Consider the following 15,054-nt stretch of genomic DNA (forward strand, 5'->3'; position numbering starts at 1 on the left):
ATGCCCTGTAGGGAAGACCAATTAAATGGAGCACTAGAAGTTTGCATCTCTTTTTCTCTGTACTCAACTATTTTCTGTTGCATTTATACTAGTATAAGACAAGTGGCAATATCTTCATTGGTATGAGATTTTATAGAAAGAAAGTCATAAAAAGATTCCATGTATTTTTTTTCTCATGGGCCAAATAAAGATACCAGCTAGTAAAAATTGAAGGCAAATTTCAGACTTATTTATCTAAATCTCTCTATTAGGGTTATATTCTGATGTTCTTTCTAGGTTTGGGGTGAGGCCTTCCTTTCAAATATTCTACAAATATTTGCATTTTTATTAGAAAAATATAACCATTTGATTTAAAATAACTACTTAATATCATCCTTCAATTTGGGGTACAGATAAAAAGGGTTTTAACTGGTATTTCCAAATTCCTAAACTGTTTTTATTGCAATTATACTCTCTCCTAAAAGAAAACCTGGTATAGTTTTTATCCTTTCCAATTTAATTTTTCAATTATATCTATTTGCCAGTAGTATCTGCTGAAAATATTCCTCTCCTTTTACTTTAGAGAAGATAAGGAGACTGAAATGTTTTTAAAGTTTTGACCCTGGTTTTATATAATTGTACTAGAGGCCTGGTGCACGAATTCGTGCACAGTGGGGTCTGGCCGGCCCACCCCGATGGGGGTGATCAGGGGCAGGGACGGCTGGCGGGAGAGAAGCTGTGGACAATTGGCCGGCCGGTCCCACCCCTGATCAGGGTGGGGGAGGCCAATCAAGGGTGGAGCCGGCTGGGGGGAGGGGTTGTGGGAGGTTGGGGGGGCCGATTGTGGCCCCGATCCAGCCAGTTGGCCACCGCAGTGTGTGTCATAGCGACTGGTCGTTCCGTTGTTCTGGTCGCTTGGCTTTCATATGTATAGATTTATACCCACCATTTAAGATCTCTCTTCCTATAAAAAGCATAAAGGTGAGGGTGAATATCCTTCCCTTCATTCATTCCTTAATTGACTTACTGATTCAAACATTAAATGTAAATGTGGTGTAGGAGGCTATATCTAAGGACATGAAACATACATGGATCACTGCCAAACAAGGCATTACATGGGCTGTTACAAGGGGTCAGAAATGGGGCTGGGAAGATCTTACTACGTAGTAAATGACATTAGTTAAGCCTTTAAATGTAGAAGGGACAGTATAAGTTGTGTTTGGAAGATAAAATAGTTTAAGTGGAGCAGATTATCTGCAAATAAATATAGTGGGATAGTTACCCCAGAACCAATGTTGAGAGTTTTGAAAGCAGGTCATGAGTTAACACTTTAAGAATTTCACTTATCATGGATATATTATATGCCCAATTAAAGTACGAAGAAATTTTTTGCCAAAATAATATACAAACAAAAACATGATTTAGTTTAGCAAGAGTGACTTGTGTCTGTTGTGGCCTGATTTTTAGCATTCCTCTGTATTATTCAGTGCAATGAATTCATCTCAGAGTAAGAACCACACTTTCAAATTAATGGATTTCTTTGAGTCACATTTAGTTAGCCTGAAAAATAATCTGTGTGAAGGACAACATTGAAATAAAGTGGGGTTTTTTTCTCTCTCTTTTTTAAAAGGACTTGAATAACTTAGGGAGGAAGCTAAAATAGTGTTTTACTGTTAGTCCTACCTCTTCTTCCATGGGCTGGCTTACAACTTCAAAACCTAAGAAATGGTTTTTCCCCTCTATGTGGCATTATGGCAAGGCAAAAAGTGGCTAAAAGAATTTATGCATTAACCTATCATCTACCTCTGATCACTGCGATTAAGCAAAGGGATAAATTAGTTGCAGCCCTTGATCCTAAGAGTGAATCAGCACCATATCATGTCCAGATAAATTAGATTCCTGTGTAAAATCAAATCTTTTGAGAAATTTTATAAGTGTAAGTAGCACTTTAGAAAGGTATGAAGGACTCTGACCTCATGCCCTTTCCAGCTGAAAAAAAAAAAAACACCTGAAAATATAAGACAAAATATATGAAAGAATGTTTCTGAAGATCCTGGATATCACACAGTGAAGGACAGTGGACCCTGAGATGTGAAAAACAAACAAGGTAAGCCCTGTGATTATCATTTCCAGGCCACAGCACAGGGTGAGGAACCTAGGTGAAGTCCCACAGACTACCTGAGTTAAAGAGATAAAGTTGAGTCTAGGGAGGCCAAGACAGCTAGAATTTGCAGGACAAAGTATCAGAAAAGAGAGACCACTGGAGAGCTTCACTGGGTCCTGTACAAGTTTTCACAAAGGTGCTGACAGTGCATGCATGTTAGGAAACTATCTGAGGCTGGGAAAGAACCAGCTCAAAGGATAAGAGGGAACAGCACCTGATGTTCACTAATGTAGGGAAAGATTTGTGGGACATTTGAGTGGAGTTCTCAGAAGGATCCTTCTTCAGTAATGGGGAATAATTAGCCCTCGATTAAACAGTGTTCTGGTCCTGCCCCCAAAAAACTTAAAAACAAGACCTGAAGAAATCAAGCTGTTTAAAGTAGCTTTAGTGCATCTCAGGACAAATTGGAAGTTTATAGGAGTGCAAAAATATCCATCGCCCATCTATGATTGGTATCTAATAAAAGATTACCAAACATGCAAAGATGCAGGAAAACACAACTCTTAATGAGGAGAATAATCAACTGAAACCAACTCAGAATTTACGTAGATGTTAGCAGATGATGACAATAAAGCAGTCATTATAACTGTATTTTGTATGTTCAAAAGCTAAGTAGAGATACAGAAGGTAAAAAAGGAAGACCAAATCAAACATTTGGATATATAAACTATAATTCTGAGATGAAAAATGCACTGGATGGGAGTAATGGCAGATAAGAAGAAAAGATTAGTGGACTTGAAGACAAAACATTGGAAACTATAAAAACTGAAGCATACAGAGAAGAGTAATACACCACACACACAAAACCAGAGCATCAGTAAGCTACAGGTTAACTTCAAATGGCCTAATCCTGTATAATAAAAGGCTAATATGCAAATAGACTGAACGGCGGAACAACCGGTCGCTATGATGCACACTGACCACCAGGGGGCAGACGCTCAATGCAGGAGCTGCCCCCTGGTGGTCCGTGCACTCGCACAGGGGGAGCACTGCTCAGCCAGAAGCTCTGAGCCGGGCTCATGGCTGGTAAGCGCAGCGGTGGTGCTGGGAGCCTCTTCTGCCTCTGCAGCAGCTCTAAGGATGTCTGACTGACGGCTTTGGCTGAAGCCATCAGTCAGTCATCCCCCAAGGGCTCCTGGGCTGTGAGAGGGTGTAGGCCAGGCTGAGGGATCCCCCCCCCGCCCCCCCCGCCTCAAGTGCATGAATTTCGTGCACCAGGCCTCTAGCACATATATAATTGGTGTCCCTGAGGCAGGAGGTTGAAAGGCAGTGGAGACACAGAAAAAAATATTTTTGAAGAAATATGGCTGAAGAATTTCCAATTATGATGAAAAGTAATACCCCACAAATCCAAGAAGCCCAACAAACTCTAAGCACACATACACAAAAAACAAATACAACTACTCCAAGGCACATCATAATCAAAACACAATGTGATAAAACTAGTGATAGAGATCCTCTTGCAGCAATCCTTTGTGTGTAGTCCTTTTTCAGTTTTGTGTCATGTATAATTCATCACTCTCACAGTCTCAGTTTAGATAGTACAACTCTCGACCTGAGTATCTGAACCACTTCAAAACTGGCAGTGGGTAAATTGTTGTAACCTACTCCATTTTATCTATTCTGTAACCTCAGACATAAGCCCCACACCTATCAAGGCATGATGAAGCAGGAGTAAGTCTAGACTTGCAAACAAAAGCAAGCTACAAACCATCCTTTCCTCTGACCAAATTAATAACTAGAAATTGGGCATTGAATGACTGAAATGCAGACTCCTATACAAGTCCTGAGCAGAAGCTCCCTGAAGGATCTCTGGGCCCTCTGAGATATGTACAGACAGGGAAGCATCAGATATAAATGTATGGCAATGGCTTGATGGGACTGACTTATACAATTGCAGTCCCCAAACCCTCTGTGAAATAAAGAATTAGAAAGCTGCAATCAAAAGGAACCTACAAGGAGCAGAGGAGAGTTAATACCATAATAGTAACAACAGATATTTAGCACTGAGTAGGTGCAATGGAAACATTTTGCATATTACTTATTTAATCTTCACAAGAACCCTATGATGCAGGTATCATTATCCTCATTTTACAGTGAGAATAAGTTATGCAAACAAAGTCACAGTGGTGGAGGCAGAATTTGGAGCCTGTGAGTCTGAGTCCTGAGCTCATACTCTCAACCACTTTTCTTTAGTGCCTCTCAGGACATAGTGTGCTGGAAGAAGGCACACTGGACAGAGGCTAAACACATGGTTAGTGCCTTTTCCTCTCACTCATTATCTCACTACCCTGAATGCCTGGGATAAATGTCAACCACTTTGCTTACCTTCTAGATGATTTTGAGAAACAAGCAAAAAGTACCGTATTTTTCCGTGTATAAGACGCCCCCCACTTTTCCAACCCCAAATTAAGAAAACAATATTTTAAACATTTTTCTGGTTTTTCACTTAATGCCTTCTTTTTTTTTTGGCATCTTAAGGAGTTGTTCTTCCTGTTTTCTCCACTGTCTGATCATACACGCAGTGGGAGGAGGTCCAAATTGTGTCTCTGCAGCTCTATTTCCATGCCCTTTTGCATAGCTGATTACATTCAGTTTGAATTTTGCAGAGTAAGATAATTGCTTACCGGTATTTATCTTTTTTATTTTTTGACATCTTTATGGGCTCAGAACACTCTGCGCCCTGTTGCATCTGTGCACTCCACCTCCACCTCCAATTACGGCATCAGCTGATGTCAGTAACAATAAGGCTCATGATTAGAGGAAGCCTGTTTGACAAGGTATGGGCAGCTATGCACCCAGGTGGCTCCCTCCTCGGCTGACTTCCGTGTACAAGATGCCCCTTGATTTTCAGTCTAACGATTTTAGAAAAAAAAAAAATAGCGTCTTATACATGGAAAAATATGGTAATTCTACAAAATATTTTTTAAATGTTATGCAGATATAAGGCATTCCACAGTCTAAAAGACTGGAGCAACGCATAAGGGGGTCTAGGGAAGAGGAGTGTATTGAGAGTAGCAAGGCAAGGAATAGCCAGTGTCCAAAAGAAGCTTTTGGTATTTCAGAATATTTAGTGATGCCTTTCTCTCTTGCTAGTCTTGTTTCTTAGCACTCACTTTTCAAGCCAAGGGATCTTGGCCCAAGAGTAAAACAATTCATCTAAAAGTTTCATTTCCATATAAATAAAAGGTTTATAAATTGGATTAAATGGTCTTTTTGTCCCACATAGGATAAGAAATGAAAGTCATAAAGGGTAAAGAACACATTTATTTTTGCACCTGTAATTAAAAAATAAAAAACTGGAGAGGAGTCAATATTAATTGGCTAAGACGTCGTAAAAAAATATGCCTCTAGTTCAAAAAAGAATGAGGGAGGGAGGGAAATACACACTTTGCTATGAAGTAAAAAGGAATGGAAAGCTGCTACTACTTTAATGGCGCTGAGAGCACTAATTTCTTTGCAAGTTTTGCCATGGCCTTGGCTGGTCCACCCCCAGCGGTAATGTACAGAGACTGAGTGTGCACATCTGTCCTCATGTAATTAAGGCTGCAGAGCAGCAGGTGCAAACTTCTCATCCTTCAACTTGACTCTTAAACTGCTTGTGCTCTTGTAACTTAAAATCTAAACTTGTTAAAAGTGAGATTTTGAAGGTCATTAGTCTGTAACAGGAGCTGGGCTCTGCAGATATTTATTTAAAGCAAAATTAGAAACAGCTACCTGACTAACACACATCAGCCATTTTAAGATGTTACCATTTCACATTTTCCAAGGGGGAAATACTATTAATTCCAAGGTGATTAATATCCACATGAGCATGATATTGAAGCCAGATTGGAAGACTTCTTTCCCCTTAAGAAAAAAGCTTTTGCAGGAACAGAAAGAATCCCTTACTAAACCTTCTCTCAATGTAATTTAGGTGCTTAGAGATTTTCTGATACCAAAGGCTCAACCATTACAAAGGTTTTGTCTTATTTTGTTAGAAAAGTTTGAATTGTAGTCACCTTCCCCAAAGAGCTGAGGTGGTGAAACCTCTCTGCAAAACTAGTTCCGTTTAAAATGTTTCAGTGTGAATCTGCCAGACCCTAAAATAATTATAGCTTAGAAAGAAATATGTGGCTTTGGATTTGAACAATTTTTACCATACTGTACCTTTTTGTGGGGTTGGAAGAAAGATCAGTGATATAACTGTGTGCCAAGAAAACATACCAAGATTGGAGCCATCTGGTTCTGCAGGAACACCCAAAAGGAAGGTGCTATGCCTGGGGAAAGATCATGGTTTCATTAAGGACAGTGACACTACTTTTTTGGCAAAGAGATTCCAGCACTGGCAAGGGAACCAACTATTTCTTTCTGAGCATTTAGTGATGCCTGTGCCAACGGTAGCATTCTTTGAGATCTTGAATTAATAGGGTCACTGCTTCTTGAATGCCTGCTGTAGGATCTAAGAAAAAGGACTTGGTTTACAGTGGCTGTCTGAGCCAACAGAAGAGTGTTTCATAGCTCAGCTTGGGTAGGAAGAACCCTGTTGGCCAAGGGTAGATGCTGCAGACCTTGCAAGGACAGTCTTCAATGCCATCCAAGCCCAGCTGCAAAGTTTTGTAAATTATTTATCAGCTGTGGCTATAAATTAGAGATGAAGGGAAGGCCTTTAGGCCTGATCTTGGATGTACTCTTTATTAATGATTTTCAGGCATAAGAGGACTGAGTATTCTCTTGTATGTAGGAATTACTAATGCTACTATGATTTTGCAGACTGTTCTTATCTCAAATTCTGCTCTAACAGGGAGTTTGGAAAAATCCTTTCCTAGGAAAGGTAAATTTAGTCAATAACCCACTTAATTCAACTTACATTTCATATCCTCCTGTCATAAACATTGGGTCCAATTCCCAATTCAGAGAAGTTGAACTTACCTCTCTCCTACCCATCAGTAAAACTTTTGCTCATGATTGTGTCGTGTCTAATATTCTTACATAAATATTTGAATTTAAAATGTTTACGTGCTATTAGGGTTCTCTAGGGCCAAATATTCTCTAAGCTATCATGCTTACTCTTCTCAATGAAATAAGCTAGTCTGTGTCATGGCCAAAACCTCTGGTACTTTAATGCAGCAGTCACCAACCTTTCTGACAGCATGGACCACTAGTGGTCCATGGACCACCGGTTGGCGACCGCTGCTTCAATGAGTGCCAGAAGATGGTTAATACAAGGCCCCGTTTCCCAAGAGCACCTTGGAATAAGCATCCCTGCACACCCAACCTCAAGATACTGTTCAAATTTACACTTCTTCAGTCATCCTTTTTCTTTCTCACACATGCACACACACACAAAATTTGCTGACAGAGACAAGAACTTTTGCTCATATTTTTTTTAATGTATCACAATGAGCAGGAAACATACTTGATGAAATATTTTCAAAGGAGTATATTCAATTACCATCTACAATCAACTTAACTATGACAACAAAGTTTTTGTGACAATTTTTTTTTTCAGTTTGAAAGTTCCATGTGGTTCTGTTTGTTAGTCTCCATGTATTTTGGTACAGTTCGAGATCAGCATTATTACAGTAACAAAAAAGCTAACAAGACTACATTATAGAAAAACACCAAGAACATCATTTTTGGTTTCACTTGCTCTATTTTTTTGTTTTTTTTGTTTTGTTTTTTGTTTTTTTGTTTTTTTGTACATTGCAAAGGCTGTTCATATACCTCTTCACCTCAGGGTCACGTTCATTTATGCTTTCTTTCCTACCCAAACTTGCCCCCCTCCCCCCAGAGAAAGTAAACAAACAAAAAAACTAGTCAAAGCTTTGTTTCACAGTGGGCAGTATCTCAGCGCCAACAACCAACCAACTCAATTATGCTTCTATTTAAAATGTTTTAATTTAATTTAATATTTAAAAAAAATATATGTCCATGAACATCAAGTGCACTGGCTTGGGTCACTGCCTCTCTCTCCTGCAACTTCCTGCCCATGACTGATAAACTCAGGGTTAAACACATGCCGTCTGTTTTACTTTGTTTTCAAAACTTTGGCCACATTCATCTCTTTAAATCGCTTTTAAATTAAAAAAAAAACAAACACACACACCTTTCTAGATTTAAACTTTTCTGTGTGTGTGTGTGTGTGTGTATGTATGTTTCCTTCTTACGTTTCTTTTTGGAAGGATGAACAATGGATGAAATAACTCCCATTCTGAGGGTCAGTGGTGCTATGAGACTGAATGTCTAGCACCAGCCCACACTGAGGAGTATTTGGGGAAACAACAACCAACCAACCAAAATATGAAGTGTGAATGAATGTGAAGAATTAATTTAAAAAGTGAGTAGAGATATCCTATTCAGCTACCTACTATGCAACAGACAGGAGTAAATTCTCCGAGGGAAACCAGCCTAAACAGTTGGGCATTGTAGTAAATTCATGCTTTGTAAATGATACTGGTCCCAGCCAGGGTGGATGTTAGCCCACAAACATTTTAAGCTATGTTTGACCCCTAATTTTCACCATCACTGACTGCTCTGATACTTCTGGGTTAATGCTGAGAATTATGTTTTCTTTTTTGAAGGAACATATATGTGGGCAGTAGAGCTGTGGAGGAAAACATTAGTGTGCAACCCACTCCAGGTTGAAACAATCACATAACCCCTCTGAGGAACACTGGTCGGTGGATGCATGCTTACTTAGCCAGTCTATCCAACCAACCACCTTGCGGTCGCCAAATACATCCACAGGTCAAGGCATGGCATAACAAAACACTGACAGTCACTCTGCTGCACAGAGGGAGGATGGCATAGTAGCTAAAAGAGAGAGGTGGGGGGAGGGAGAAAATGGAAAGAACCATTGGGGAGCGGGTGGCAAAATTATTAGGAAATGAACTTGAGGGGGGTGGGAAAGGGATAGAAATTGCACTATTACCAAGCAATATCATTTTTAAACACAAAGTTTACAGAAAAGACCTAGCAGAATTTGACAGGTAAAGCTAGTGTTAAATTGTTAATTGGTATCACATAGAGAACCAAAAAACAAACAATTTTTTCTATATGATACAGACACAGAGTAACATACAACAGTTAAATGGCAAAAAAATATATATTTTTAGAGTTACAAACAAGATAAAATAATGGAAAACAAAAAACTGTACAACTTTAAAATTTAAAAATGTTCATCTCAAACACAGGGAGAAATACAAGAATTCTTGTTAAAAGAAAATAGCTTGTTAAAACAGCAAGTGTTTTGCGTACTTGTTTTTGACACCTTATGCTACAACTGGATACTGGTATGAATAGTTAGATGGTATTCTTTAGTATTTCTACTTAAAAAAATTAAAAAAGGAATTTGCACTGTGCATCAGCCTAGTTAGAAATATGTACAACAGTTCAGGATCTACTCTTTCATTAAACTGAAAACAAATTCATAAAAATAAAATAGTCCCGGCTAAAAAAGAAAAGAGAAAAAAGAAATCCATTTTTAGATGTTGGAATGCTCCAGTCTTTTGCAAAGTTGATGAGTGGCTTCAGCACTGGGGAAAGAAGCCCGGAAGGTGACCAATGGAACCTGCATTCACAGTCTTCAAAGTTCCCTTTTGAAACATAAGGAAGAGAATGAAGAGGAGAGAAGGATTTCACAGGTTAGGGGAAAGGGGAGATTGTTTCTGTTGTGTAGCTATGAAAGTGAAACAGCAAAGCATCTATTTGTCTCCAAAGTCTACATTATAGCAGCACAAAGTTTTCCTTTCAAAGTTCAGACTGTTTTTTTTAGATGAGAAAGGGGGTATGGTGTGTTGTGTTGTGTGTCACGGGAATATGGATATTAACGTAAACACAAGTGTCTCATTCTTTCTTAGTACATTGCTATCTGCTTCTTTGTTGGCTGCACTCTGGATCACTCGCCGCTCAGACTGCCTAACACAAGGACAAAACTTTGAAGTAAAAAAATGTGTCTTTTGGTATATGGAATTAACAATTGCCTCTCTGCTTGCAGAAGAAGCAAATAACAACCTGGGAATCTTTTGTTTCATTCTTTCTTTTATTAAACTAAGTCTTGTTTAAATCAGAAACAAATTCTCAAGTAACAAGAACCCTTTCCCTTTTTTCTGCCCCAGCAGTGAAAGGGTGTGTCTTTGGATTTTATTTAAAGCATGAAATTTCTTTTTCTGAGAGGAAAGAAAACAAAACAAAAACCAAACCCCTAACCAAAACTTTTTTAGAAAAGAAAAGCACACAATCCAATTACACAAATGGAAACAAATGCTTTAGCTTAGGAAAAGAATATTTGAAGCATCTACCAAACTAAGAGTGGGGAAAAAGAGGGTGAAAAGAAAAGCCAAAGGAAGGATAAATAAAAAATAAATGCACAAGGCTAACAGACATAGGTAACTAGAATTATATGCCTTTAAGAAGTTTCAACTCCCCAACCAAAAATAATCTGTGAGGATCCTAATGACCCCTAGGACCCTTTGAAATTCATTCTTTAGTTTTATAAAATAATTCTGCAGCTACCCTCTAAGAAATGAAGGCAGCTACCTTAAGTGGGAGGTTATAGGATGGGAGGTGGGAGGAGGAAAGAGAAAGTGGAATTAAGGGACAAAGGGGAGAAAAGCTTAGGTGAATCAACGGATTGCAATCTATCTGCTAGGAATGAACAAGACAACATCAAATGAGGAGCTGTCAGCTGGACCATACAAAAAGCTAAATGTACACAAAAAGTTTTTTTTATTTTCCTTTTAAATCTACCATACTGCTTCAGTTCATTTCCAATGCAACAATCTACTCAACACCAAAATGGTCATACCTATCATAAATACAGAAAGTCAGTTTTTAAAACTTATTTTTTTAAGCTACGAGTCCTCAACACTCTTTGTGTGTGTTTTTTTTTTCTTCTGAAAGTGGGAGTGCTTAACTTTTCACCTTAAAATTGGCTTCAGCAGAAAAGCTATCCTTAAAATCCCCAGAAAGCTAAAGCAGTTCACATTGTTTTTCTCAAATACTTTCTGCCCGTTTTTAAATTAAGAAACAAAAAATTTTTCTGGAACAAAAATGAAAAAAGAAAACTGAAAAAGAAAAATATATATATATAAAACAATGATTCTGAAAACAGAACGAAGTGTGAGCGATTGACCTGAGAATAAAAAGACATTACATTTCTCTTTTTCTTTTAGCAAGCCATTGGTATCTGAATGCTAAGATAGCAAGAAATTTAAAACTGGAACAAGGTGGACTGCTTTCCCATACAGTGCATGCCGGGCTCCTCTGTGCTATCAACGTGGGGGTGTTTATTGAAAAGGGGCAAATATACAAGGGGTTTAAGCTCCAAAGACATTAGGGAGGCCCTGTGGACTTCTGTTTCCCAGACCAATAGTACCTTCAAAAGGACACAATGTAACAGGGGTTAGGGGTGTGTTTTATATATATATTAGAAAAAAGAAAACACAAGAATGTAAAATCACCGGCATAGATAGGTATATGGGAAAACAACCCACGCTTTTCTTTTTTTCCTTTTTTTTCTTTTTTTTTTTTTTTTTTTTTGGTTAGAAGCTTTGGAATTGCAGTTAGTCTATTTTTGAAATTGGTTTGTTATTAATTTTTTATTTAAATTCATTTGTTGTATTGTTCATCTTCAAAGCTTACAATCTGAAGGTGTCCGTTCCTACACTGGTCAGACCACTGTCCTTGGGGCAGCTGGGGTCTTTGGGACCCTCCACCGGGCTCGCCGGTCCGTCGGACTTTTGGCTGAGATCCGTGTCAGACTCCTCCGAATAGTCGTCTGTTGGCATCGAGGGCTGAACCCCTGAGGTGCTGCATGAACTTGAGGTAACCGTTGAAGATGAGGAGAGAGGAGGAAAAGAAGGAGGCTTCGGGGCCGATGCCCGGGAGACCACTTGCGGCCAAGACTTCCTGGAGGCGTGAGGGGAAGCGGAGGACGAGGAGGGGGCGGCGGCCGACTGGGGAGGGGGGCTGTCGTTTGAGTGAGTGGCAGACTGCGAGGTAGATGCGGTGCTAGGATCGGGGAAGCAGGCAGAGTGAGGTAATAAACTAGGGTGCTCTTTGGCGTTTCTTGCTGCTCTCGTGATTGTTCTGTGTTTGTGCAAGGCCGACTCGAGATGTTGACTCAGAGCTTCCTCCCCACAGAGCGTGCTCTCGCACGCCAGGCAGTGGTACGAGCCGCCGCCACTGCTGCCACCGCCGCTGCCACCGCCACCACTACCGCCGCCCGTGGGGACGTGAAGCACCATCTCTTGCAGGTTCACCACAGACTGGCCGAAGAAGCAGAGGGACTTCAGATGGCTCCTCGCCGCCTCCTCGTCACCGAAGCCCGCCTGGCACTTGCGGCAGACCAACTTGTACTGCACCTTTGGAACAATGAAGGGGTCATAGAGGGAGTCCGCACTTTTGCTTTCTGCTTCTGGCTCTTCGGGGGGTTTCGGCAGGAGGGGGGACACCTCACGGGGTGCGTTTTTCTGCTCTTCTGGTTTGGGGGATTCTTTGGCAGGGTCTTTGTCTGGGGAAGCAGCCCCAGGGGGGACTGGGGTTTGGCTTGCTTTGGGCTGCTGCTGCACTTTTTGCTGCTGCTGCTGCATTTGCCGCTGCTGCTGCTGGATCGCCTCCTGCAGACTCTGCTGGTATTGCTGGTACTGCTGCAGTAGGGAGCCCGGGGAAAGCCCCATCAGGGCCTGCGACAGCGCAGGGCTGTAGGGGAACAGGCCTTCCATGCCATACATTGGCTGCAGGTACCCGCTCTGCAGGGCGCCAGGGATCTGGGGGGCATAATAAGGAGAGAAGCCTGGTACAAAGTAAGGAAGGAACTGGCTCGTGAGCAACGCTGTGGGGTCTGAAGTCAAGGCTGCCTGCAGGGCCTGCAACTGTGCAGGGTCCACTGCATACTCCATGGTGGGCAGTGGGGCTGAGATGGTGGCTGCGGCTGCCGTGGGGGCTTCTCCTTTCTCCTTCTTGGGGACAGGCAGGGGTTCCCCTTTCCCTTTGTGTGCCTTTTCCTTCTCCTTTACCTTCTCACTGTCTTTGTCCTTGCGTTGCTGTTGCTGCTGTTGTGGCGGGAGCTGTGGCACAGGTGGAGGCTGGGTTGCTGGCGGTGGCTGCACCTGTGGCTGCTGGGGTTGGGGGTGTTGCTGAGGGGCCATCACCATGGTGGCTTGTGCTGGGGTTGGGGAGCTCAGCGACGCTGAGGACGGTTTATTTGGTAATCCAGATGTGGGGAGACCAGGGGAAGGAACTGTTGTGCTGGGCAGACCCATCAAGTTCGGTTTTGGAGACGTTAAAGCTGAAAAGAATGGACACAGAGAAATCACATGTCAGTCTGGGTGGTGAGGCTGAAGATCAAGATGTTCTGACCTGTGTCACTGGCACAGAGTCTGAGGCCTCAAGGTTTATACGAAGGTTTACACCAACATTTTCAACAGAGGTGTCAGCCAGGCTCTGGGTTGGAGAGCCTTGTATTCTAATCAAGCCCGAGTCCTGGATCAGCTCCGCTCCCATACTTCCCCTTTCAGCCAAGCACCTTCTGCCCAATGTGTCATGCCCACTCCATTAGTTCATATTTTCTTGCCAAGCTCCCTGCTACCATTCATTCTACCCAAGGCAATTAGTCTGGAGGCCCCCAAACTAGCTGGGACCAAGGGCCTTCATCAAAGTGTCACAAAAATACTACAGCCAAGAGGTCTCACCAGAAGTTGTCTGGAGGAGACAGGTGACAGGAAAGGAGAGGGAAGGAAAGCAAGAAACCTAGCCAAGCCTCAAGACAATGTGAACAAATAGGATATACACATGCACCTCTGCAGCTAAATGGATACGTTAAGAGGAAAGAGATAGGAGGAGGAATACGAAGAAATAAAAACAGTCTATTCAGGGAAAACTGTTCCAGTGTCTTGGCTCAGCTGATCTGCTTTAACAAATCTGTTGAAAAAAATGTAACCATCTAGGCATAGGATCTGCAGTCCTCTAGAGAAATGAACACTTTCTACTCTTGCCCCTGTTTGAATGACATACAGTAGGGCTAGGGCTGTAGACGGAAAACCTAAGCCATAGGAAGAGGAGAAAAACATGTCAGAAATGGAACTGCCCAAAGTGCTGCCACCATCAATTCCTAAGATTGCATCCTACATCAGGTACCATTGCTTATGGGTGGCAGAGGTCTTTGACCATGTCACTAGACACACATGGAGTACAGCCCCATCCTCAATCACATGCAGACCTAACCTACCATTACCTGTAAAGCTTCCATCCAGCCCAGAGCCTAACATACCCCCAGAGGTATCTTCTGGTTTGAGTCTTTTGTTCCAGAGTCATGGAAATGATGTTGATGCTGCTGATACAGATACCCCGCTTTTCAAAAGTTCACTTTATGCCACTTTGCTTTTAGGAAAAACCTACATTAATACCTATTTTCGCTAACTGAAAGAAATACAAAAGGTGAAAATAGCACTCAGTGTTTGTTTTGTAGTGAGCTATAGTAGAGGCATCGCACACCCTGAACAGGGAGAGTGGGACTGCCAAGCTCCTTCCCCAGGAACTACACTCAGCATCATAGCTTGAGGTGTTTCTAGGAGTATCTGTGCTTTATCTTGATTTACTGTGTGCATTTGTTAGCAAGATGTGTCCTAAGATGACTGCTTCTTCACTTCATGCCATTTTGACTTAGGAAAGGTTTCATAGGAACACTCTACTTTCAGATAGTGAGACAAACCTGTACACCAAACTACAGGTTTGTAAAGACTAGCAAGGTGGTGGGGAGACAGGATGTGCTGGGTGATGAGATGCTGAGAATAGACAAGAATTGAGGAGAGTTCATAGGCAGCAGCCTTCAGATCATCTTTACATTTGCTACACCCAAGAAACTACATAGTGTACAGCTGCTTCACTTCAGTGAGCACCAGAATTTAAAATCAAACCCTATGGCCCCT

The 15,054-nt window shown here is 41.4% G+C and overlaps 1 protein-coding gene across 4 annotated transcripts in view; it reads right to left on the reverse strand.

The window, feature by feature from the left end:
* Window positions 1-7,517: 7,517 nt before the first annotated feature.
* Window positions 7,518-15,054, reverse strand: part of ZFHX3 (zinc finger homeobox 3) — a 974,639-nt gene continuing 967,102 nt past the window's right edge. For 3 of the 4 annotated variants that reach the window (XM_080646078.1, XM_080646079.1, XM_080646080.1), the window contains 2 exons: window positions 11,768-13,415; window positions 7,518-9,720 (listed from right to left, as the gene is read on the reverse strand). In XM_080646078.1, coding sequence (XP_080502204.1) covers window positions 9,711-9,720; window positions 11,768-13,415 — 1,658 coding nt within the window. In that variant the 3' untranslated portion in view covers window positions 7,518-9,710. Of the gene's footprint in view, window positions 13,416-15,054 lie in introns of all 4 variants that reach the window. The other variant, XM_080646081.1, reaches the window with a different exon arrangement.

This window comes from Plecotus auritus (genome assembly GCF_963455305.1).
Source record: "Plecotus auritus genome assembly, chromosome: 10".
Taxonomy (NCBI): domain Eukaryota; kingdom Metazoa; phylum Chordata; class Mammalia; order Chiroptera; family Vespertilionidae; genus Plecotus; species Plecotus auritus.